This window comes from Accipiter gentilis, chromosome 10, assembly GCF_929443795.1.
Source record: "Accipiter gentilis chromosome 10, bAccGen1.1, whole genome shotgun sequence".
NCBI classification, from domain to species: domain Eukaryota; kingdom Metazoa; phylum Chordata; class Aves; order Accipitriformes; family Accipitridae; genus Astur; species Astur gentilis.
In genome coordinates, this window is record NC_064889.1 from 17,050,085 (window position 1) to 17,076,235 (window position 26,151).

Sequence of the window (26,151 nt, forward strand, 5' to 3'; positions counted from 1 at the left end):
CCTCTCCTGCCTTACACTGAGCTGGCTCCACCGGAGTCAGTAGACCACCACGAGCTCTGAAGTGAGCTTTCATGCAGGAATCACCCAGGGCAGACAGAAATAGGGGACAGTTACTGCAAGGACAAAACCCTGCAGCAGTGGGTGGGATGAAGCAAGCTGACCCATCCCATCTCTTACCAGAAGGATGAACATGAGCTCCTGCGAGGAAAATAACAGGGGAAAAAAGGCATTCAAGCTCTTTTAAAGAAAAGATACTCCCTTTTTCTGAATTTCACAGCCCTCTCTCTTTGCTTTTTGCTCTCCCTCTATTGGAGGTGGCTGATCAAGAGGTTTTCTCCTTCACCCACAGCTGGAAATGAGAAACCAACAGGAAAACCCTTGTTGCCAGCAAAGGGCTCAAAGACTTCCCCAGCTGTGGACCAGCCAGGACAGGGGGATTACAGTAACCAGCATCAACAGATTTGCATATTCAAAGATTGTAATCGAGGAATAAGCAGTAATGCCATTATGCAAATCCCTGGGCCCTGAGTGGCCGAAGCCAGAGCTCAGCATATGGCATCCTTACCAAAATAAACCCATGCTGACGATGAGGCAGTGCAGGGGCAAGCACAACTAGGGAGCAGGGAATTGCTGAACGGGAGGAAAAGGCACCATAATTCATCAGTAACTAACTGTGCTCAGCCCTGAACTCTGGCAGCTGGGACACCTCCTTCCCACCTCAATATTAGACATATTTGAGCTCACAGTGCTCTTCTGGGCCCATGGTGAGTTCGACGGCAAAATTACTGCCTGCAGCTGAAGAAAGGCCATAGAAGTATATCAATAAAACAACATCTTTTTGTGTGCTACCAGTGAGCTAAGCGGCCATTATCATGGTTCCTTTCTTATTTTTTTCTTAACCCTTTTCAACCTCCTCATCAGCAGAATTGAATTCGAGGAGGCGTATTTTGTCTGGCGGATAATTCTTCATCAACTCCGCTTGTGAACTTGTGCTTCAAGGTCAACAAAGGTTACAGAGAAATGAGGAGTTCAATTGGTGTATTTATAAGCAATCAGTAATTACAGCAACATTTTTCACTTAAAATACCTGAAATACAGCCGTGCTTTCAGAGGGAGTCTGTTCAAGTCTGTCATATGTTATTTTCCACAATATATGGCTGACTCTGCACCAGCAACTCAGTTCACCTTGATTCATGAATAACTATCCCTCACTTCCTACTGTAAATACAATTCTAAACATATGGGAGAGAATTTATAGTGAATTAGGGTTGTACATTATCACCGTGATTAGCTGCATTTGTTACCCAGCAGATGTCTGGGTAGTAAAAATCCCCCATGAGTACAGTATCCTGGAGTTTCCCAATTCCTTGATAACTGGTCCAAGAATTTCTCATTCCTGCTGTGCTCTGATCCTGGTGGCCCAGAGCAGATGCTCGCTGTCTGCCCATCTCCTGCAGCACTAATCCCACTCTCCCAATGCTGCGATCCCAGCGGAGCATGGCTCTTCCCCTGCTTTTTTCTCTCCTCTTATCCTCCCAAAAAAGCTTTCCCGGTGACATTCATCATTCTCACAATACCAAAACACTTTGACAAGCTGAGCCAAATACCTCCCAGGTGTTGTATCGCTGATTACCACCAGAGTTACAAATCTGATGGCTGATCTGGCTGTAACTGTTTATGATACTGGTAACGCCATTATAAGCATCAAGACGATGCTTGTGAAGTATCTCAGCCTGTGTGTGCTGGTTTTGGCTGGGGTAGAGTTCATTTTCTTCACAGTAGCTGGTATGGGACTCCGGTTTGGATTTGTGCTGGAAACAGTGTTGATAACACAGGGCTGTTTTGGTTCCTGCTGAGCAGTGCTCACACAGAGCCGAGGCCTTTTCTGCTTCTCACCCCTCCCCACCAGCCAGGAGGCTGGGGGGGCACAAGAAGTTGGGAGGGGACACGGCCGGGACAGCCGACCCCCACTGACCATATGACGTCCTGCTCAGCCTATAAAGCTGGGGGAAGAAGAAGGAAGGGGGGGCGTTCGGAGCGATGGCGTTTGTCTTCCCAAGTCACCGTTACACATGGTGGAGCCCTGCTTTCTGGAGACGGCTGAACACCTGCCTGCCCATGGGAAGTGCTGAATCAATTCCTTCTTTTGCTTTGCTTGCGTGTGAGGCTTTTGCTTTACCTATTGAACTGTCTTTACCTTAACCCATGAGTTTTCCCACTTTCACTCTTCCAATTCTCTTCCCCATCCCACTGTGAGGGGAGTGAGCAAGCAGCTGTGTGGTCCTTAGCTGCTGGCTGAGGTTAAACCACAACACCGTGTCTGGCCCCAATTTTCCTGGGCACCTCACAACCACACGGTGGGGTAAAAGCTCTGTTCCAAGAAAAAGCCTGAAGAGAGACACAGTGAATAACTGGCACGAAACTAAAGCCCACAGAGATCAAGTGACTGGTCCCAAAACATGGAAGACATGCGATACTGCCTTGAGAGCTTCCACATGAGATTATCTTTCCCCCTGCACTGGTTTCTCCATCCCAGGGATGCCTTACTTTTGTCAGCTCATGTCTTCCAGCAGAGAGAAAGAAGTGTCGCTGCCTCCCCAAAAGGCTCTTGCTCCTGGAGGCTAAGACAGCACAGATGCTCCTGTACATAAAGGATTATTTTTCTCCTCCATCAGACCTTTGCAGGCTGCCATCACTGACCGCTTTGCCAAGCGATCACTTGACATAAGCCCAGGGTCTGTTGTGGTTGGAGCCCACTCTGTGGGACCAGTGGGCTCATGCGTAGTGTAACTTGGAGTTAACGACCAGACATTTGCCTGTCCTGGAGCTCCAGTACATCTCAGTTGCTCAACATTTCATACTTTCCTTTTGAATCCCAAGTGATCAGGTTTTTACCTCTAACAGCAAGGGTCTTGCACATACCATACCCCAAACACCAGGCTATCGTACAAGATCACGAGCACTGAGTTTTCCTCCGGCTGTCAGACAAAGCTTTGCAGAAAGAAGAAAACAAGCGCTGTCAGACACCATCTAAATTCCTGTCTCAGCACCCTGAAAATACTCCTCCAAACTCTTCTCTTCAACCAGCATACAAGTAAGCCCTCATCATTGGTTATTTGCGTTATGTTATTATATCTGTCTTCAACCTGGAATACCAGATTAGCAGTTCTCTTTCAATTGGTAAAAAGGCTACAAATACTAATCTACCCTTCTAGCAGAAAGTGACTTTTTTGTATAGTAAGAAAATGTAAGTCTAAATGTAGATAATGTCAATTAATTTATCATTTATTGTCCACTCACTTCCAAACAGCGTGGGGTATAACTCACAAGATAACTCTAACATCCAGTTCAGCCTCTCCAGACCAGAGCCATGGTTAAGAGGCACATTTTTAATCCACTGCATTCAGATACACCTGCTTTTGAACCTTTGAACTAAATGCCATGCAAAGGAGCTGAAACCCAACTCAACCAACTCACAAGGCCAAGATTTTCAAGGCTTTAATTGCATGACAAAAATGTATAAAAATACACATCCACGTGTTGTACATCTACCCTTTTTTAACCGTTACCTGGCAAACTCTTCAAGGCAGGGCTGTTTCAAGGAATTAAGTGCCATAAGGTGAGCAAAGCGTGAGCCCTGCTTTATTGAACAGCCATTAGCCACACTAGAAACTGCACCGTAACATTAATTTTGCAGCTACAAGACGTTAGCCTTGAACAGAATTAATGCATGTGCACACATTTGCTACACAGTCATAAATTTTAGTAATGCAATTTTACGAGCCTCTTAAAAGGTAACCATCGCAAAAAAAAAAAAAAAAAAATTAGTAACAGGAAAGGCAGGGTAAAGTTCAACGGCAATATTTCATTACTAAGACAAGGAAAGAAGACAAATGATTCAGCCTCCTTGGTTCTCCCCTCTCCCCCCACCATTACTCGGGGAAAAACACACAGCACAACACAGATTTGTTTTATTGCAGTAAGTGTGTCAGCCCGGCAGGACAGCAGTTCAGGAGGATTTTTCAATACAAGCAGAAATTCGTCTGTCACTAAAGCAGAGTTTACAGCAAAGCTTTTCAACAGGGACCAGACTCCCCATCGTTTCCAGGGACAGGCAGAATAATTAGCATTTCTCTAGTCCCTCTCCCAGGTAGGGCTGTTTTACCATACATAATTCCCTCTTTTCCTCCCTTCCGGGCAGGACACGCGACTTTATGGACATGGGCTGGAGCCCCACCACATGCTGGGGAACAACATGCAGAGAGCACACCACATACAGGCTCAAAATAAGCACGGAAAAGAGAGCAATTTTGTTGTGAATAGCAGGATTTTACATTTTTCTTAAAGCAACAGCAATCAGAACTGCATGTTCTTACCTGAGGAGTTCACCCATTTATTTTCATCCTTAATAAATGAAATCAGTTTTCAACTCTCTGGTTGCAGAGACTGGCCTGGAAATGCGACTTCCACAAAGCCCAACATGAAAGCCAATGGGAGTAATCTTCATAACCCTAACATTTCCAGGGTGGTCTCATGATGTTTTGGGGATGGGTGAGAGGAAGGGCCAGGTCACACTTCCTTAAGTGCTGTCAACCCCACCAGTGGGACTAGGAGATCTCAGAGCTCGGGGGATTTTTTTAGCTAAGGCCAAAGCACAAATGTCTGGCAGAAAATTCCCTCTATCTGCTGCCGAAATCTGGTTAACTTCGAGAAAAGGCAAGATCATGTCCAGAGACCTGCTTAGTGCCTCGGACGAACACCCCAAAATCCACAGAGCCAGGGTATGGGAGGGCAGGCAGAAGCAGGATTGGGGATGGGTAATTGCTGCCACAAAGCTCTTCATTGCTAAAAGCCTCCAGCCTCAGCAGCAACCATGTCTCCAGACATCCACCATTTCCTCAATCCTATACTGTATTAAGCCTTGTGGACAACTTCCCTGGTCCAGCAAAAAGCTTTGCACATCTCCCCGCATCCACTGCTGATCCACCAGGACCTAGAGGTACTGTGCATAGGCCAAGCACAGTTGCTTTCTTGTGCTCGGCTCATCCAGAACCATTAACTAGTCGTCTTCGAAAATATCAGTCTATTGCTCTTGAGAAGGATTAGATGTACTGTTGCTTTTGGAAGAGTTTTGTGGCTCTCCTACATGTAGTTTGTGCTATATTGCAGAAAAAAAAAAATAAAACCAAATGGAACTTACTTATGGGAGGAGTTTGACTGCTGACAGCACACTTCTTCCTTTTATGAAGATTTTGCTCCAGTTTCTAAGTGAATGTCATAGATTTATGTAACAGCCTGCAAGATACCAAGTGCTCCATGGTCTCAGAAGTTATCCAAAGTGACCAAGCTTGTGGGAGAACTACTAGCAGAGCAGCACTTTACACAATATAGTGCTCTTTCCTGAAAAGATAACAAAAAAAACCCCATGAAAGACCGTATCTCATCTTCATAATTACTTCCACAGGTGCTTGCCTGTTCCCAAAGTTCACACCAACACAACTGACCTTTCCTTTCAATAGGACCATGCTGCTACGGGCAGGCTACCAGCTACTTTCTCTTCTTCCATGTGCAGATTCAACGGGATGGAGTCACAGGAGCACCTCAGAGGGCAGCATATTGGCCCTGAGATCCCATATTTTGCTTGTGACTCTTTTGCGCATCAGGCAGAGCCATTCGTCAGAGCTAGATCTGAAATAAAGGATTTATTCAACCAGTACAATTGATTGCTGTCAGCGACACATTCAAAGAAGCACAGAGATCGTGGGGCTGGGTCTTGGTCACCGATACAGCATTGCATGTAGGAGCTATCTTCTACCTCAAGACTCAGTGACTCCATCCAGCAGCTACTGTAGAAATCTGGCAGCTACCCCATCTTCCAGCACAGCGATGACCCAGATGAGGTCTATATATCCTACGTAGACAGCTGAGGAATGCTGTGCCAGAGTGTTTAGGATTTTTTGGCATGAGCCTCGTCACACTTGGCATTTTTATGAAAGCTCCTGCTCCTGGATTCATGCTGTAACATAAAAATCCAGAGGGCACTTCTAGTTGCAAGCTTCTGGACTTGATGGGTACAAGAGAAAAACCTGAAATTGATGCAAATCCATGCTACCACCTCCAAAACTGAAACCAATGGTAAATTGTGAATCACAGTCCCTCCCAAGGGGACCTGTGATGGTTTGCAGCCTGACTTACAACAGATGAGCACCCAAGGCTGGGGCTGGTGGCCCAGCCCTGCAGAGAGCACTCAGCACTCCCCAGCCTGACCAGGATTGCTAAAGCAATGCATTAAAGGTGCTTATGCAATAGAGATGAGGAAATCAAGATCTTACATTATTATGTTTTCATGTCATTGTTCATTATTTATATACGTCCTCTTTCCTGTGGCTGCCTTTTGCAACCTCTGGTGCTGGATTACCTTCAGTGGTAGGCTCAGCTCTATCTTTGTTTCAACACCTGGAATTTTAAGACAACCTGGTTTTGCAATTAACAAGTCAAAAGCAGCAGGTTGAATTCATATAGAGATCCTAAGCAAACTGATTGTCTGTTGATAGGTGACTATAAATAGTTATCCATAGTAGGAAGAGTGGTTGCATAAACACGTTAGTGAAATAGATACCAAAATATTAGTCATGACCTTTTTAAAACAGTTGATATGGCAAAACTCAGTCATGAAATAACCTATAAAATGAAATATTATGATTAGTGTCAAGAGCTAATCTCCCAAAAGCCCAGGCAATGTGATGCAAAGGAGCTTTTAAAAGAAACCCAACAAACTCATTTTGCATTATCTTCTGCCATCTTATTATTTCACAAGTGAGAAATCCATTAGCAATTCTGCCAAGAACTAGATAGGCTGCTTAGTTATGTAACACTGAGACAGTTGCATCCCATGGCTATCTTGATGTCTCTGGAAAAAAAAAAAAAAAAGAGGAAAAGCAATGGAGTAATAAATTATTATAACTGTTTCAGTAAAACTTAGGACGCTGTAATTTTCAAGTTTATTTGGTATTATATTTAAATGAACCAAAAGGCAACATTGTACAGTAACTTTATAAAATAAAATTATTACATAGTACATTAACCAAAGCCCCATTAAAAAAAAAAAAAAATCCTAAAAAGTCATCTGGGGACAGATCCTGCTCTTGCTTTTCTGCACACATGATTTATTGAGCTCATTTCAAGCAGCACTCTTGATTTAGGAAAAGCAAATGGGATTTGCCCCCAAAATGGAGTATCTTCTTGATAATTCTTGCAGTTTCATTTTATCACGTGTAATATATCAAGTTTATAAGGCATAAATACAAAAAAACAGTTCAATATGCTCATCATTATTTTAATTAATTAATACAATCTAGGACAATTTTTTCAATCACACCAAGGATTACAATGTACCTATAGCTTTAATTTGTTTATTTTTTTTTTTATACAAAAGTCTATCATATAGCATACAGTATATTCTAGTTGGTAACTGGTTCACAAGGTTGATCACAATATTCTTGCAGGTTAGTATTGTCAGAATTTCACCTAGCTTGTATGCTCTGGGCAGAACTGCAGGGTCCCTCCTTCTCAGGTCACTCTCCTCCAGCAGCAGCATCCCACCGCTCCACCTCCTTACCTATTTTAAGCAAAGAGCTCTGTGCCAGATGTAAAGCCTGCTGGGAACGGCTAGGGATGCACATCCCAGTGGTGCCGAGGAGCTGCCGGAGGCAGCCGGGGAGTGAAGGAGATGGCAAGGCAGCGGCTCCCGGAGGTATTTGTGGAGCAGGGAGACAGGGAGCTAGACTCTGCTTTCCCCACTCCCTTTGGGCTTCCAGCACCGTGGAGATGGTCCCAGAGTTTGCAGGAACCGAATCAAGCCCCAGGAGGGAGATCCATGACAAACCACGGTCTGGCGTGTAGGAAAACCACTGCCCGGATGGAGGTGGGTGCCACTGGCTGCTTGTGCAAAGTAAGGATGAGCAAAAGCACCTCGTTAAATCAGGAGCAGCACGGACGCTTGGGATGCTGAGTGCTTGGGTTGGGCCAGCCCCACGTCACCCATGGCTCCATAACCTGCCAAATCCTTCCCAGGATTTTGGTCATCTCTAATGCAAAGATTCACCCGGTGCCAGCTAGACGAGTCTTGCATAGACAAAAAAAAAAAAAAATCCCTGCATATACAAAACAGGGGTCCTTACATCTCCTCTAATGCATCGGTGCAAGCACAGCCCCAGCCCGCCCCTCTAATCAATAACATCTCCTGCACCCTTCTCGCATCTCCACTCAGATAAGCGGCTACTTTCTAAAATCAGATTACTGAGATGCAACGGAGGAAGCGCTGCTGATTTTGGGTTGGGGGGCAGCAGGGTCAACCCGCTCGTGCTAGCAGAGCTGGGGTTGGCGAAGGCGAGGGGCCTGCCCAGTGTCCATCCCACGCTCATCCTGCACCTCCAAGGGACTTGTCACCGCCAGCGCGGGCAGACGGGGGACTGAGACGGTGCCACCACAGGGCCACGCTGCTCTTTCCGGCAGCGCCTTGTGCTTGCTATCGCCAGGCCAAGGAGGGGTGTAAAAGGGTTTTCTGACATTACCTGGAACCAGGAATACATTTCTTTTACATATACAATCAGCCTAAATTGTGCATAAGGTAAACTGCAGAGCAATGCCCTCCGGAGAGTATTCACATGTCTAATATTAGATATCTTGCTGGCAGCTCCAAATCATCCCCGGAGGCTTCTCTACCTGTCTATATTTACTATGTACGGATCCTGAGCTCCTAAACTCAGGTGCTCTGAATCATACCATAACCAAAGGCAGCCTAAAATAGACAGTGTGAATTGCTCCCTCCCTGCTGTGACTCCATCCTGCAGCATCTGGGAGGAAAGAGAAATAATCTTGGTATTAGGAATGGTCCAAAGCTACAGAATTTGGGTCAGGATTCAGGACAGGCAGGCACAGATTTTGGTCTAGGGGCTTATCCTTGTTCTGTATTTGCTGACGGGACACCTGACCCTGTGCTTATCTTCTCATAGATCAGCTGTCCCAGGGATCACCTATCCCTAAATAAAATACAGCACACGAGCAGCACATAAACAGGTCTCCAGCTGCAGGAAAGAACTGACACACATCTACAGTCACAACAAAGCCTTTGCCTCCCACACACCCTTTCCTCACTACTTTTTTTAAACCAGCCAAAAACAAACAGTGAGCACGGCACATCCCAGAGAGCAGGAGGAACGAGCATCCGATGCTTTCCTAGCTGCTGTGTCATCGTGTAGGGAGGCTGCTTCTGAAGAAACCAAATTACCCTACATAAAGAGCATTCACTAAAAGAATCTCCTTTCCCTTAGAGGACCAGCAAGATCACATTATTTCCCGAAAAATTTTTTTTTTTTTTTTTTTTTTTTTCATCTATACTTGACAGAAGAGTAATAGTGTCTGGGTATTTGCTTTCACTAACCATGGCAGGTAATTTCTGTCATAGCTTGAGAATTCCTTTGAACCTGCTATTTGCATTTGGGATAAAGCATCAAATGGACATTGCCCATGGGATACAGACTGCTTGCTGTCCGGTAGAGTCAACCATCATTCTTAAGTACATTAGCACGAGGGAAGCAAAAGATCTCCCCATGCCGAATGCAATGCATTAACAGCAAGTTTCCACTAGTGCTGAAAAACTGTGCCCTTAATATAAGTGCTCAGTAACCACCAGCCCTGCTGTTTGAGGAGCACTCTGAACTGTATAGAAGGCTTGCGGGAAAAGAACCTCCATTAGTACCCATTATGCTGTGATTTATGTTATGGGCTTAAAATAGCAAAATTAAGCAGTTCTATTTAATCTACGGTCTAAAAAAAGGCACAAAGACTTTGTGAAAAAAATTATAACTGTTCAGATTACATTTCCAAGAACTTTAACAGAGCATTGCTTTGATTTTCCAGCTTTGCTTGCTGGCGGGAGTGAAATTGAGACAATTTCACTGTCTGTGGAGGTAAAGAATACCCTTTTGGCAGGGCAAGTTTGCCAGTTCTATGCAAATGTTATTCAACAGAAGCAACTAAAACCTTTTGTGATTGCTCTAAAACATAATCTTTTTGGTCTGCAGCACATTGCACTTATCTAAGTACTCAGTGATGATAGAGTGGGTCTTAGGGCAAGACCAAATACAAAGAGCCCTTTTTAATCTAAACATAGGAATGAACTCTGTTCATGGCTACACAGTCTGCTTTCAATCAAATGATCATGAAATACATAAATACTATAAAATAAAGACAATACATTCAGAGTTTTCTACATTGTAGAGAGCTTTAAGACTTTCCTAGCTCCCTGATGTAATGCATATAGAACATTCCCTTCTATACAGTGCTACCTCCATGTACCCATACTTCTGTTAAATGCAACATAGCTCAGACAACCTGTCTCTTTTGCCTGGATTCTCATCAGTCTCTGATTCTGTAAAACACTATATTGTTTCTGTAGGAAAAAAAAATATTGCACTTTTAAAAATGCATAAAAATTGAACCGAGTTCCCATTAACTCTGCCACACAGTCTGTTATTTAAAATAATACTTTTCAAAAAAAAAAGTTTCTCTAGTTGTTTTGTGTTTCGCCTACGTTTACAGCATTCTCCATCAGGATATCCTCAGAACATTCTTCCTTAGCGAATTCCTTACAGTTTTGCCATCAGACGTCTGAAACACAGCGTGAGCTATCTGAGATACACACAGCTGGGAGTCATGGGTCTGTCCGCAGGTTCAGGATTTCATTGTACAAATGGGAACTACAATGACCAGAATAACCGTACAAGCTGCCGCTGCTATCAGGGCAGCTATCTTGCAAACCTTTGCTCTTCTGAACTCGGCTTCTTTGCGTTTTAATAAGGAATCATAGCCAGGAGTATAAATGTCTTCCATCCAGTATTCTAAGTTGTTTGGGTTTAAAGATTCTTGAGTCTAAAAATTAAAAGGAAACAGTTGTTAATTGTCTGGGATCTGTCATATATGAAATAAATAAATAAAGCAGATGTGCCTGAAGGCCTCCCAACTGCATCTGGGTCTGCTGTCAGGATAAAGTAGGTTATTGCCACTTCTCACATCCCTTCAACTCCTGGTCCCAGTTCCATAAGGCTGACGAAAGTGGCAACAAAATACTGCAAAAAATAAACTCCTGCAACAGTATAATTCTGCTGCAAAATCCCTCACGTACCTCTGATTTGCCGGAAACTTCGTCATCTTGGATGGCATTTAAATAAAATCTCTTTAATCTGCAGAGATGTCAGCAACTACCGGTCTGTTACTGCTTTTTAAATAATTAAAGCCCAGCTGATGGGAAGGATTCTTAACATATACTCCTCATGCACTACATTTTATAAAGCTAACCCTAATTTTACTGCCATAACTTGCTTGCGGGGTACGATTGCCCAGCCCCATGCGACACCCAGTCCCTCTGGATGGGCAATTTGCAGACCCCCTCCGGAACGGCAACGCGCGGGGGCACTGGCCCTTCGCTTCAGCATGGGAATACACAACCGCAGGCAGCAGGTGCTGAACACCCTGCGGAGGGGAGTTGCAAGTGGGTTTCCATTAAATCGCCCAGGACAGAGCGACCCTCAGCTTCGAGCTCTCCTTCCAGTTCCATCTTCCGAAAATCACCTGCATGCGTGATGCTGTCTCAGTTTTAGGGGCAGGAGGGGAAGGGGAACTGGACATCTGGCATACAATTTGGTACCACACCGTACTCTGGACCATCTCCATAGATGAGATCATTTAACCCCAATGGCACAATTTATATTTCCACAGGAGGCAATAATCTGCTCATTGCCAAAGTCTGAGTCTCTCTAGGTTGGAGGTGATTTTAAGAGTACGCCTAAGAAATTAAAGACTTTGCCCTCCCATTCCACAGAGGTAACCAATAAAAAAAAAAAAAAAAAAAAAGAAAGTGAAGGAAATCTGAATTGGCCAGTAAATTAAATACAACCTGGGGAACTTTATCAGTGTCTCCATCTGAACGTTTTGGGGGGGCTTTCTTTTATCTTTCAGTTTTTTCTTCCTTAGAATTTAAGCTCTTCAAGCTTTGCATTTCCACCTTGCTTGGTTTTTTCCCTTCATCCTTTCTGTTAGGGAAAACAGGGGGAAATGGGGAAAATCCAAACAGTAGGCATTATATTGCACTTACCAGCAGAAAGGAATAAAGCAGAAAGAACATTTTGAAAAATGACAGCTTTTCCTCGAAGCTGTCTCCTGTGTCTGGGTCTCCAAAAGGCCATTTCTTTAAAAAATGAAAAAGATTCCACATAAAAATGTTCCAGTGAGAATACCCTAACACACACTATTTCTGGCCTCATAACGGACCTGATCCAAAGCTTGCTGGACTCCACACAAAGAAACTCCAGTTGACTTGAGAGGGATTTGGGTAAGCCTTTAATTGGTTAATTCAGATTTTGTGGCCACAAGCTACTGGCCGAAACCTTGCTTTGCCTGAAAGCAGTGTTTGTTTTATGTACAGAACTACTACTAGTAGTAGCTACTCCAGAAATAAACAATTAAAACTGAGCAATGGTTTTACAAACATTTAATGGAGGTGGCTATGATAGCGCTAATATGCTGAAACAGAGGCCACCAGCCCAGTCTGAGGCTGTACCATTCAGGCGCTGAATGACCTACTCCAACCTTCTGAAAAAAATCAGCAACCTCATCTCTAAAGGCATCAGAAAACAGCTTGACAATGTTTCATCCCAGTGGATCATCATACACAGAGCAAAGTGATGAGATCTCACACAGACCCCCACACCTCGGACAAACTTTGACCTGGCTAGTTTTGCAATTTCTTTTTTTGAAGGGAAACGCAGCAGACTCATCAAGTTCCAGGAGAAATTTTAAATAAACAAAGGTAGAAAAACCCCAAAGATAGCCATGCTATGCTTCAAGGAAATTATAGTTTAGGACCCCTCTGCCTTGGTATTGACCTTTTAACTACTTCAGAAGGAAGATGCGTTATTAAAAAGGCCCATTACTGTTAATCAGCTTCCTTTCCCATTTCATTGCCAGACATAGGAATGTTCATTAAAGCGTAATGTATTTACTTTCAGTTCTAATAAACTTAATCACTGGGGAAAAAACCCCCACTCATCAGTCTGTGTCTATTTTTTAAGTTTGTCAGTAAGCTCTATTATAAAGTCTAGACATGGGCTTTGCAGAGTAGATGCAGTTCTGGCAGTCCTTTTGGAGGAAGAGAATCAAACCAGTAAAGTTTTATCACCTTTATCCTAAAGATAAATGATGGCAATAAGCTGATTTCTCTGGTTTGCTCACAGTCACACAGAGCTGCTTACAGGGAACGGAACGGCCCTACAAGGAGCAGATGGAGAACACTTTTCCCAGGGGAGCTTTGCTCCCAAATATCACCTCCCCTGTTGCCTCCGCGCAGCAGGTTAAGGGATGCTTTGTGACTGCCTGCTGCAGAGGAACGTCTTTCAGCCTATTTCTACTCTAGCATACAGTCTGCAACGCCAGCATTAGGAATTTCATGAGCCCTCTAAAGCTTTTAAGACCAAAAAGCAGCAGGCAGCTGAGGCAAGACGTGGCCTGGTCCCTGTGCTACTTGGTTTCTCTCCGAGTGCACTTTAGCCACAGCAAGTAGCAGGGGCTGGAAAGAACAGGGAAGTTTGCGTGAGCCGAGCCAGGAGGCACGAACACTCATGGGAGCTGCACTACAGCACTCTGTGGGTGATCGTTTTAACTCCAAACCAGCCAACACGGGGTCCTGAGACTTGGGCTATCCAAGCCTTTCTCACAGTATCCTGATGCTCTCCTAGGGCTTAGTCTGATGGGTTTGGAGCTCGGTGAGGTACCTCAGCACTGAGCCATCGAGAGCTGACGTGGAGCCACAAGTCTCAGGCTCTTGCACACCACCTTCCCTGGCAGACAAGCTTTGGAGGCAAGCAGACTCCCTGCTTGAGCACGGCTGCACCGCACAGACTGCTGATCACAGAGCTGTGTCAGTGCGCTGCTGATAAACCCCAAGCTGTAGGTCAGTGTACCCCAACTGCCGCCAACTCCTAGCTAGCTGAGGCAGCTTGCTCTGCTCTGGGGCATGCACACACATGCAAGGAGCCCAAAATGCCTGAGGTCAGCACCAGTGTCCCCCCCAGTTCTGCATGCTGCTGTATGAACGTTTATGAATGATACACAATGATCTGCGCATCAGTGTGGATTTCATTATGTGATGCATTTTGGGTTTCACGACCAAATATCGCAACATTTGTTTGGTCTTTACGCACTTTGGATGTCATTCTTCATGCTTCCTCTTTAAACCTGTTTTCAGACATCTTCCTTCTCAGGAGATGTCTTGTGTTTATCAGGCCAGGCAGGGTATCCAATGTGGGCATTCAGTCCTGGGTCGGGGCAGCCCATTACATATCAGGATTGTGATTTCAAATACACCACAGTTTGGGAAAATTGAAATCCGAAATCTGAATTTGTCTCCCGGTAGCTTGCTCTGCTCTGCTTGTTGCAGAAGAGCCTGCACACTTCCAAGCTGAACTAAAATGCAAACAAGACACACCATTAGCTGATCTGCTCTTCACATGACTCTGGTTTCCAACAGCCACTTCAAAGCTACAACAGTGATGTGTTTCAAAAACAGTCATGGTATTGAACGCCTTCTGCAAGTATTTTATGTCTCATGTTCCTAGCAAAATGGAAAAAGCCCTAACATTTAAATTCTCTGTGAATAATTCAGACAGAACATGGAGAGAAGAAAAGGCAGCAGTGCCAGCTTCTGCACCACTCTGCCTTTGTGCAGTTAGGGACCAGTTCTTCTCTGCACCCCTTTATCCCTCAACTGTTCTTTAGAGCTACTAGCACCACGATGGCTTAGCAGATACCAACACTACGATGGCTTAGCAGACATCTCTCCGTTGCAGAATAAGCTCGGAGCACCAACCTGTCAAGGATCACCATTCAGCAATGAAAACATCCACATTCTTCTTTGTCCCTGGCCAGCATGGATAGGGATCAGCAAGACCAGAGGCTCGACATTGCATAGCTCCTTCCTGAGCTATCCAAATCCCTTCATAAATGCATATTCTGGCAACATCAATTCGCAATCAAGCCGTTCAAATTAAACACACGGGACTCACTTGTAGATCCAATGCTGCAATCTTGCCTTTATCCCCCGAATTCCTCGTGTATTCCTCTATGGTCCATGATGGCTGGGCGCGTTTCACTTCGGCCAGCTCTGTCAACCTCATGTCTGTGTAGAGCGGGTTGCTTTTCATGTGTGACTTGAGTGATGCAGGGTAGGGATGAGGACTAAAGACTTGTTCGATCAAGAAAGCATCTTTTGGTTGTTTAGAGAGTCTATGTGGCTGTGGGATTTCGTACTGCCTGTCTGCCTGCAATAGGGTTCAAAAGAATTTGAGAGAAGAAACAGGACTATGAGGGGGTTAAACACAAAGGACAGAAATATTCCTTTCAGAATCACCATATGATAAAAAAAGTACCAGCTAGGACAAAGGTTTTGGATGGCCTTAATCCATTTTCCCACCTTCTTCTCACAACCAGACCAAAGAAGTATTTAACAGGCACAACTCCATGTTCACCATAACACGAACACAAAGCTGATGCAGCAGAGGAAATTTAGGTTTCATACTGTTTACAGATTATAAAACTGTTCTGCAAATGACCTGTTTGATCTGTTTCCAGATCAAATTTTAGCAGGAAGAAATCCTGAAGCCCCCAAGTAGCACCCCTTGACACCGCACCATCCATGGTACCAATGCATTGTCAGCCATGGTCTACTGCAGGAGTGAGGAAGGGCCTTTCAAAGTCAGCATTTCATCCTGGGTAGATCAGTGTACAGAAAAGCCAAGGTTTGGGCCTACTAACAGTAACCTTCTTCCCCTTCTGCAACCTACTAATAACCCATAGTTTATGGTTTCTTTTTCACCCAACTGCACTTACTTCCATCAAACCTCTTCCTCTCCCTTCTCAACCCTTGTCTGCCCTCATTCCCCACCGTAAGGAGGCAGAGCACGCCCATCATGTGGTCCCGATTGACAAGGGAGCTGAAGGACCCCCAACCCTCTCCACTGCCCGTGAAACAGAAACAACCACCCACACCATGCACAGTTTCAACGGAGCAGCAACCAGACCCCTGGCAAGGACGGCCACGATAGCTATGCAATCTGTGAAGACAGCAGTGGGAAGCTGTTGGGAGGGATGGGCAGAGTTTTTCCGACCAACAAAAAGAAGACCACAGCTATGCTGCATTTCCACAACAGGAGGCTTAAGACTCATTTAAATGACCGTGAAAGTCAGATATAGAGAACATAACTACAGTTAGCGAGTCATGGTACACATACAAGGATTCTTTTCTTGAGGGATTTGAATCCATGAATCTATTTTGTTGGCTTTTAAATATGCATATACTTCTTTGATAAAAGCCGTCACAATGCAATTCCAAAATACCCCTTCTAAAACAACCACTAGAGAATTTCAATCTTCCCCACACCCTTTTCACTAAGTTAATCACCCGGCCTCCTTACATCACCACTGATGATAAAGAATACCATCATATGTCACCCATATTACGCCCCCTCCCCCCCCCCCCCTTTTCAAAAGAGCAAAGCTTTTAAGGAACAACTTGGCCATATTGCAGCTGCCAAGCAAGAACATATAGGTACAAAATCACTCAATTATGATAACAATAAAGACAGGCATAATATGGCAGGGCAAAGTATTGTCATACCCTGAGGCTTGTGATGTCTATGGAAGATATTCATAGATTATTTTAAAGTGCTTATTATGTGAGTTAAAGTTGAAATTACCTCTTTAGATTTCCTGTGCCAGTCCTTATTTTCTCCTCCATCTCTTTCTTTCATCTCCTCTTCCGTAATGCCAACCTGGTTGGTGTAAGTAATAGCTCTCCAGTCTCGGGGAGAGTTTGAAATACTTGCTATTTTGGATTCAGTTGCGCTGTTTTCTTCTGTTAATGACCTTGATGACCTCCTAGTAAACAAGCTTTTTTTTAAGGCTTTTACTCGAAGACTCTCACTATTACTTCCACTGGCATCTGAACAGCACCATTCTGGATTATTCTCCAGTTTGCCTCCATGAGGAGTACTGTGGCACTGAAATATCTGTGGGGAGTTACTCTCATCCGATGCAGCCTCACTTGTCAAGGAATTGAGATCTATCTGTACACTGACCTTCTCTGGCTGCTGAATTTTTTGATCCAATTTGCTTAATTTTCCCAGGACTTGGGAGATTTCTTCTCGGACACCTGAGAGAGATTCCAGTTTCTTCTCTATTTCACCAATCCTCAAAACTAATTTGCAGACACTCGTTTTTAGTTCATCATCTGTATTACTGATATCTGCCCGGACCACTTTATCCAATTTGTTACAGGCACTCCCATTGGAGATTTTAGTCAAATTGTGCTCAGGTGAGCTCTCACAGTCTGATTTATGCACCTGAGACAAAGAACCAGTGCTGTTGTAGCACGAAGATTGCATCACTCCTGTGGACCCGCTAATACTCATGTCATCCAAAAACCGGAAAATGTCACTGATGTCATCACTGACGATTTCAGAGTCATCATCCGACTGCTTAAGAGAGTGCCGCTCTCCGTACTTGGCTTGCCCCCCCGCACACAAATCCTTGCATTTCTTGTGGTCCAGCATTTGCTGCTCCGTTTGCGTCCCAACACTCGTGGTCCTGTCAATGCTTAAGATCTGAACAGAAGTGCAATTAATGCTTTTATCCTTAAACTTTTTGACTGGCTCATGTTTCTCCACATCTAGAATGGAAGGAATTTCCTTGGGTTTATGCCCATTTGGTTTCACAGCGTAGTTTGCCTGCATAATTTGTTGCTGATCCTTTGCGTTTAGGTAGGACTGATGCCTGTCAGCTGAAGGAAAGTTTGGAGACGGGTTGTTCGAACTCTGGTATCGCGGCTTCTCTTCAGACTGCTTCCTATTAAAAAATGATCGTTCAAAGTCAGGTACCTCCTCAGTATTTAAACTCCAGCTTTTAGCTGGCCAGGCAGTTTGCTTGGTTGGCTTTCCAGTCCACTTTTTGGTGTCCTGGGGCCCGAGAATAGTAGTTGGGCCAAAATACGTTGAAGCTTGAAGATCATCTAAACTCTCATGTTTCACTCGTCTTTTGTCTGGTATAGGCGAATAAACTGGATTCAAGTACTGGCTGCTGTATGGCATTTCAAAGCTGTGGTTGAAGAAAGCTTGCTTAGAGCTTTCTTTCCTGTTCTGAGGCTCTCTGTGTCCATCTTCTGGCTTTTTGCTGGATGGTATTAAGTTGGGTGATATTGTAATCAGATTATGAAAATCTTCTTTGAAAATATTTCTTTTCTGAACACACGACTGCATCACAAACGGCTCGTCATTTGAAATGAAAGTTTCTTTTATGCCTGCACTTATAGGCAAGGAGTCCTGGTCTGAAATAGATTCATTTTCAATGTTCATGGGGAAGTATGTACTCTGCATCTCACATGGTGGAGATGTGGCGATGGAGTAGGACGCCAGCGCCTGCAGCCTGTCCAGAGAGGCAGCCCGACCCTTCATCTCCTTATTAACACCAAGTAAAAAGTTGGGTTCTGATGAGGGGACAAACTGTTGACAGTCTTTGCAGTCCATCTTTCTGCATTTTGAAGACCTTCTGACTGGAAAGCCCCGGTTAAACTCCTGGTCGTTCAGCTCACAGTTGGGCACGCAGTCTGCCATATTGCAGATTTCTGTGTCAGACCTACAGGACTCGAAGGACTCTTTCTTCTTCACTTTCTGCCTTGCAACTGGAAGTTTCTCCTTGGCCACTCCCCCGTTCATTTGTATGAGGTTGAATATTGTTACTATATCTGCTGCAACCATGATTTTCTTTGATTGCTGATTGTTTACAGTGCATCTCATTTTGTCTTTGAACAAAGTCGCTGGGAAATTAGGATCCAGGCAAGCGGTGTAAAACAGCACGCTTCTGAGCTTGGCCAACTGGGATAAATCAAACCTCGCACACAGGGACTTGCAGAGGTCCTGGTAAGAAACAGTATTCTGCTTCGTGTCCAGCTCCTCCAAGATCTTCACCAGGAAGAGGGAGGATTCCTGGTTGGACTCCATGGCTTAAGCGTATTTTGTTGTTTAGCCTGGAAACTGCGTTCCACTTCTACAGTAACACACAACAGCAAACAAAAAAGATTGTAAGTCACCCACAGATAATATTCAGGACCTTGTAATTCAGCCACAGATAAGACCTGACTTCCTTGCCATGCAGTGGAGGGCTTGCTTGTATAACCCATCCTCATGTTTCAAACTCCAGGCTGTAATCCTAGCATCGATGAAATCGATGCTTAAATGGAATCCAGATTCCATCCAAGGATGCTCATCTCTGTCAGCGTCTACTAAAGCAAGCAAGTGAATAAACAGCAGAAGCTTTGGAGGGGGTGAACTGTTGGCAGATATACAATCCCAGCCTGCTTGCTACGGGGCTTTCACACAATTTCTTACCAACTTGTGAGAGGTTGAAAGTACAGACACATCAAATTGTTTGGCAATAATTCTAGCCCTAGCCTAACCAGAGATGATCTACCACACCATGACAACCCCAGCTGTTTTCATATCTGACTGCAAATGGCTCTCAAGAAGATTTTCTGGCAATAAACTTCTGACGTATTTTTAGAAGTTATCTGAGCACATAATTACCTTCTTGCTTATTTTAAAACATTATTTTCTCCTCTACTCTGAATTATCTCCTCTGAATACCATGACACTTTTTCCAGAAATACCTTTTCCTAAGTTATGATTCAGGAATGGAAAAGCTGCCTGGTCCCATGTGAAAAATCTGCGTGAACCCCATTTCAGCTACAAAGTGCAAAATTTAGAAAAGAGCAGAAAGAGTTAAGCAAAAGAAAATCCCACTGAATCTTGAAACCAATCCAGCAGATGCTAGAGGGCTGGCTGCCAATCGGGGTGGATTTGAAGACTGAGAACAAGGACAGAGAACATCCTCTTCAGTGATGTGCTCCCAGAGCAACCCGGGGAGTGCAGTTCCATTCACCGGCCCGAAATGATAGGGCAGAGGTGGAGAGCAAAGGCTGCACATTTATGTGGATAACAAGAATAGGTCAAACAAGCACAGCTAACGTGAGCAAACATCTTGGGAAGGATATAAACCCCTGCACTTTCAAAGTTGAATCCAACCTCTAGCTATTATGGATTAGGAAAGGATGTTGAGGGGGAACATACTATTTTTCATCTGCCTACTGTGAATATCCTTGTCAGTGTCTCTGCTGTTGGCTACTGGGAGAGACAGAGCACAGGATGATGCAGTCTGCCAATTCCTATGTTTGGTCACTTTGTTATTCTTACTGATCGGAATGACAAAAATATTTTCTCTTCTCCAAAAAGGTACGGTATCTTCCCCCATTCACTCCTACCCTCAGATGACCCCTGGAACTAGTCTCTCCCTCTGCATCAATTGCAGAACATCCATCCAAATGGAAAAGCACAAAAGTCAGGCTTGCCAGGTTTCTTATTACTCATTCAAAAAGTCACCTCCCAGCCAAAAGCCTGAGGACTCCTGAGCACCACTCCAGGAATACAGGGTTCCTGTTCCCTCTCTTGTAGCCTTCCATCTTGCCCTGACACTACACACCGGCAATCACGATCAGTGTCAGAAGCCAGTGCACATCAGCTTTCATAGCAAATGCCACAGTAGCATCTTCCAGAGGGAAAAAACAAAACCACCACGTTGCCCGTAAGAATATAAAACAAGTCTCCATACAGACATGGCTGTTTATTTAAGCAGCATCTTTCTACTGCATATGATCAGAAGTTGAACAGCAGCAACGTGAAAGTATTTCTGTGACTGTAAACACTACTCTCAGAAACCAACGGCTACAGGGATTTTCCAACACCTCTGCTGCATGCATGTTTGCTTTTAAAGCTCCTGTATTATGCATGGCAGCACAACTCTTAGGTAAACTGACAAAAGAGCAAAAATGTTATATTGCTCAGTGCTCAGCTCCAGAAAGTAATGCTAAAAGCTGAAGGAGGATGCTTGTATCCCTTTCCTCTTTATCAACAGCATGTGCTCAGAGGCACAGCCTCTTTAACAGCCTGCCTTTGTATTTCTCTGACATGTCACCATAAGATAATGAAGCTCCCAAGCTAGGTCCAAACTGCTCTGTCTGCCACCAAAGCCACCAAGCACTCCCAGAGTAAACTTCGCAAGTGGGGCTCGGAGACTGTCCCAGCTGCCAGGGGACTGGCATTGCAAGTCAATTTTCTGCATGTCATAAATCTGTCGTTTGGGGCGAGAGTGGAAATCTGTCTTTTTGTCACCTCTGGGCTGAATACCAGCAAAAGCAACTATCTCCTCCATTTGTAACTTCACAGCTTCTTGCAAAACCCTCACCTGGATATGTGTTTTCACAGCCTGATACACACTATACGCTGTCTTCACCAGCCTGCCAGCGCCCTGCTTTCTCCCCACTCACATTCCTGCCAAAATACACAAGTAGCCAGTTTGCAATAATATATTTCTGAAAACTGTCAACCCATTTTGTTCCCTACCTTTCTGTCTTTATTCTCTCATCCCACTAAGGATATCATGGGTACAGTTTCTTGAAATCTTTTGGTTTGTACCAAGGCATTCTTAACATACCCCTCCCATCAAAGGTTTTAACTTCAATTCAGGTTTCTAAACCTTCTGAATCTGGTAAAACTTAGGTGCAGCCTGATTTTCAAAGGTGCTGAGTGCTGACAAGTTCAGCAAGTTCAGTGGAAGCCCTGCATACCCCCAAAGCTCACATTGCTTTTATTTAGCACCGACAAGGAGCTTTGGTTTGGGGACTCCAATCCATATGCAAGCAGTAAGGCAGCGGCGCTGAAGCATGGATCCCAAGCAGAGGATCTCTGCTAGACCTGGTTTAGCTCAGTCTGGGACCCTGTGCTCACAGACCCAAGCCTGGGAAGTGGCAGTCAGCTATAAAGCAGTGAGAGGACAGGGAGGTGACAGAGGCTTTAAGACAAGGATGACCAGGAGAGAGCTGAGCCTGCTGAGGTGGGAATTCGCCCAATTCACTCAACTGAGGCTCAGCTATGGGAGGTAGGAATTGAAAAAGCAGGTTGCAAAATCAGATGTAGGCCTTGAGGAAAAGTAAGCTAGCTAGGAGTTGGAATAATTTCCTCTTCGCCCCTTGGCTGTTCACAAACAGCTTTCTGGTGTGAACACACTTTAGGTGCAAAAGGTACCTTTGGGCTTCAGCCTGGGCATGGAAATGGGTGCTGCCTTGTGCCAGAGCATCAGAAACATTGCTAGCGGAGCACACAACAGATTCAGGCTTTGAAGAATAGGATGTATTAGCCCATAAGGATAATATATAAGGGCCTTGAAATCTTGTTTCCTGGGTCAGGGATGTAAAAACCTGGTGCCAAGGTTTTTAGTGGCACATGAAGCAACTCTGTCTCTTGTCAAGCCTCCTAACAGCCTGCAACGGAGACAGGTACCTCTTGGCAAGTCACCGCGGGAGCTGCCACATCCCAGGTGCCAAGCACTTGGCTAGGCACCGTATCAGCTGTTATGTCCACGTTCATTCATTATCTCTCAAAGCAGGACCAGAATAGAACTGGACGTGGCACATAAATGCAAAGGTCCGAAATAAGCACAGGAAGGCCTTTTAGAGAGGCTACAGGGTCATGAATCAGTCAAAAGCAGCAAAGCAAATGAAAGCACCCACAGCAAGAGCAGCAGCACGGGGCCTCCTCGGATGGCCTCAATACCACCAACGTCCTCGTGCCTTACCTTCACTACCAGCAGCCACACGCACCCTCCAAACCACCCCCAAACCGACATCTCCAGAGACGTGGAGCTACCCAGACAGAGGGACAGGATCTAGCTTACTTATCTTCAGCAAGACAGTCTCTGACCAATGGAGCCACTTAACATTTCATCTTTAATGATTTTGTTATATTAACGCTGGGAGGGGTGCTTTGACTCAGCTTCCTAAGATTTGACATTCACTGCTCTAATAGCACAATTATATCCCAGCATGGACTTGTACAGCATCATATTGCACGGCTAGTCGATGGGGTCTGACTCTCCTTGCACGCAGATGAGCTCAAGGCTTCCCACAAATCAATGTCTTCTTGCCCTGCACCAAGAGCAATGAACCGAGCTCTCATCTTACCATTAAGCCGCTATCTCAGCCTCTGGAGGAGAAGACCAAGAATATTATGATAGGAACCTCCATCCCTAGTGGTGCTTTCTGCCGCACAGAGGGAATATACTGTTCTATTTTCCGGTGTCTTTAGGAATCAAGCCTCCCTAAGACCTCTCCCCTGTGGTCCTCCAGACCAGGGGAACCTGCGGACTCTTTCAAGCAGCTTGCTTCCCTGCAGAAACGCCGGAACGGACTTTCCCTCCTCACCACTTCCCAAATCAGCGCTGGGGTGGAGGGCGTCCCCTCACCTCCTGACTACCTTATAAATTCACCATCCACAGGAATTTATGAAATTAGTACTGCAACCCCATTGCCCAGGCCACTTTCCACCATGGCACTTTCAGCCCAAACCCTGCCCCACTGCACAGGCTAAGGGCAGTGCACATCGGGGCAGACAAATCCCGGCACAGGCTTCAACACAAAGTCCCACCACTCGACTTCCCTGAGCAGCTGTGGGGCGGCAGGGTGCCTTGCACGAGCCTGAATCGTGGCCGCTGGCAGACAGACCACGTTATCTTCCTCTGTTATTTCCTCCTTCATTTCCTTCCCTGTTCTTTGTGCCTCTGACATTTGCTCTCCCCGTTTCCCAATATCCACAGCAGGTGTAGCTAATACACAGATGCGGCTGCTGGAATCATCATTTCCCCCCTCCCTTTGATTTGCCTGCCGAGAGGGAAACAGCATCCTTTTTTTGCTTCCCCCCACGGTGACAAACGGGCCACCCTATAATACCATTACGGCGACGACAGAGCGAGCGATCCTCGCATAAATTCCCCCAGAAAAAGCCAGCTACTTCAGCGCGGGAGAACATTAATACAGAGCCTGTGATATGCTGTTTTACTATTAACTTGAGCTCATAAATCTTTCAGCCTGTCTTCCCAATGCCAGATACTATAAAACAAGGCAGGCAACACATGCCTCGCATGAAACATGTAACGCATCGAGATGGAATTCAGTTTTTGTTTCCTCCCATACTCACAAATCCTTTTCTCTGTCAAAACATTAAGAAATTTCTGATGAACAAATGGGCACCTCGAGCCCGGTCGAGCTTCCACCACGCACACACACGGGAGCCGGCACTCGGGGAAACAATGCCTGTGTCCGCACACCTTATTCCTCCTCCTCTCCCTCCGGCCTTCTGCTGCTCATTAAAAAGAACACTAAAAAGCGCACTTTGGAGCCCTGCCCGCGCAATGGCAATCGCTTCTCTCCACCTTTCATTGAAGAGAAAAGTCCTCCCGAACAGCCCAACGCAAGCAGTCTCCTCCGGACTGTTCCCTCGGCTGTGCGGGAGTGGGGTGGGCTCCGGTCCCCAGGGCAGGCAGGAGATGTGTGCTGGCTCCCTGCCTCGCTGGTGTGATTTTATTCACTCCTCCAGAGCCGAAGGGGACGAACGCCTGCAGCCTGGGAGCTCGCAGGGCTCGTGCACCCGCTCTCGCCAGCAGCTCGCTGCTGTTCGGCACAGGAACAACGCAGGCTTTGCACCCTCCTGGGCAGCCCACCGCTAACCTCCTCCGCCGTTCACCAGGGGCTTCGGTGGGGACTAGCGCTGGAAGAAGTTGCTATTTTCTGGCTCTTACCTTGCGTGAACAAGCCTTGGAAAACCGTGCTTTACAAACCCAGCTCCTTAACAGAGACAGGCTTTGCTGTAAGAGGACTCTGCACAACACTTCAGCCCCCCCCCCCCCCCCCCCCCCAAATTCAGCAGTTTTTAGAGGTTCCCAGTGCATAAATTAACAGGGAACTTGTGGATAAAGGCAGCGTACCCTCACGGCCGTGCCAGGGCTCAAGTCGAACAAGGCTTGCCATTGATTTTTCTTGCACAATAACATGAGGCTGATTATTTGCATTGTTCAGTTATGCAATCCAGGTTAAAGTATCTATATGATCTGGAAAAGTGCAAACACTCGTTCTAAAACTGTGCCATAAATTACCTGAATTATTACTGCATCATACGCTTTTGGTTTTTCTTTGCCAACTATCGGCCCGTGCAAACACACACAAATACCGTCCTCTCAGTACGTTATTAGAGCACATCCAAGTCACATTTTTCCCAAAAATTTTTGCATAAGGAGACGCCACTGCAAACGCTGACAGATAGACGCCAAAAGGTCTAATCGAGTTAAACGTGAGCAGTTTCTTCCATCTGTGGGCAACCTGGATTTTTGCACGGCGAACCTATACAAACCCCACCGTCCTCCCAGACCTGACTCTGCACAGACCGGCTTCCTCACCCTGGTGGGTCCAGCTTCCCTGGCCCCCATCCCTGGCACTCCTCATCCCTTCAGGCTCCCCCCTTGGGGTTCGGGGGCCCCGGGGCCCAGGCCGGGGGTCACCCGCACGCTCCCCTCCAGCTGCCCACGGGCAGATCCAGCTGTGCGGGACTGAAGTGGAGCTGCCAAAGTCACAGATGGAGTTTCAAGATTTTTGAGTCCCCCCTTTCCCGCGGAGCCTGACAAAGAGGTGGGACCCCGGGGCGCCCGGTGGGGACCGCAGGGGCTTGGGGGGCTATCTTACCTGCACTTACCCCACCTGCCCCCAACCCGGCGGGGGGAGCCGGTGCCGAAGCCCCCTCCCCAGCACGCCCGGTTCCCAGAGCATCCCCGGGAGCTGGGGAGCGGAGGGCGCTTGTCCTCGGCGCCCCTTTCTGCCAGCCCACCCTTTCGCACGCCCGTGCCCCCTCCCCGCACCTGGGGCTCACCTGGGGGCTCCGCCTGCCTCTTGCCCGGGGAGCGCGGCCGTCACGGCTGGCTCTGCCGCTGCAGCAGCCGCTTCCCGGCGAGGAGGAGGAGGAGGAGGAGGAGGGGGAGGAAGAGCCCGAGCCCGAAGCCCCAGAAGGATGCCATAGCGCCGGGCTGCGCTGACAAAGGCGGCAGCAGGTTGGCATGGGAGGAGGGAGGGAAGGAGGGAAGGAGGGAGGGAGGGAGGGAGGGAAGGAGGGA

At 46.0% G+C, this 26,151-nt stretch overlaps 1 protein-coding gene across 1 annotated transcript; it reads right to left on the reverse strand.

The window, feature by feature from the left end:
* Nucleotides 1-10,336: 10,336 nt before the first annotated feature.
* On the reverse strand, nt 10,337-26,055 carry MINAR1 (membrane integral NOTCH2 associated receptor 1). The gene is made up of 4 exons (XM_049812441.1): nt 25,911-26,055; nt 16,809-19,152; nt 15,120-15,374; nt 10,337-10,932 (listed from the first exon to the last, which is right to left on the reverse strand). Exons 2-4 carry the CDS (start codon nt 19,104-19,106, stop codon nt 10,735-10,737), a joined length of 2,751 nt encoding a protein of 916 aa, XP_049668398.1. The 5' UTR covers nt 19,107-19,152; nt 25,911-26,055; the 3' UTR covers nt 10,337-10,734.
* Between the last annotated feature and the right edge of the window lie 96 nt (nt 26,056-26,151).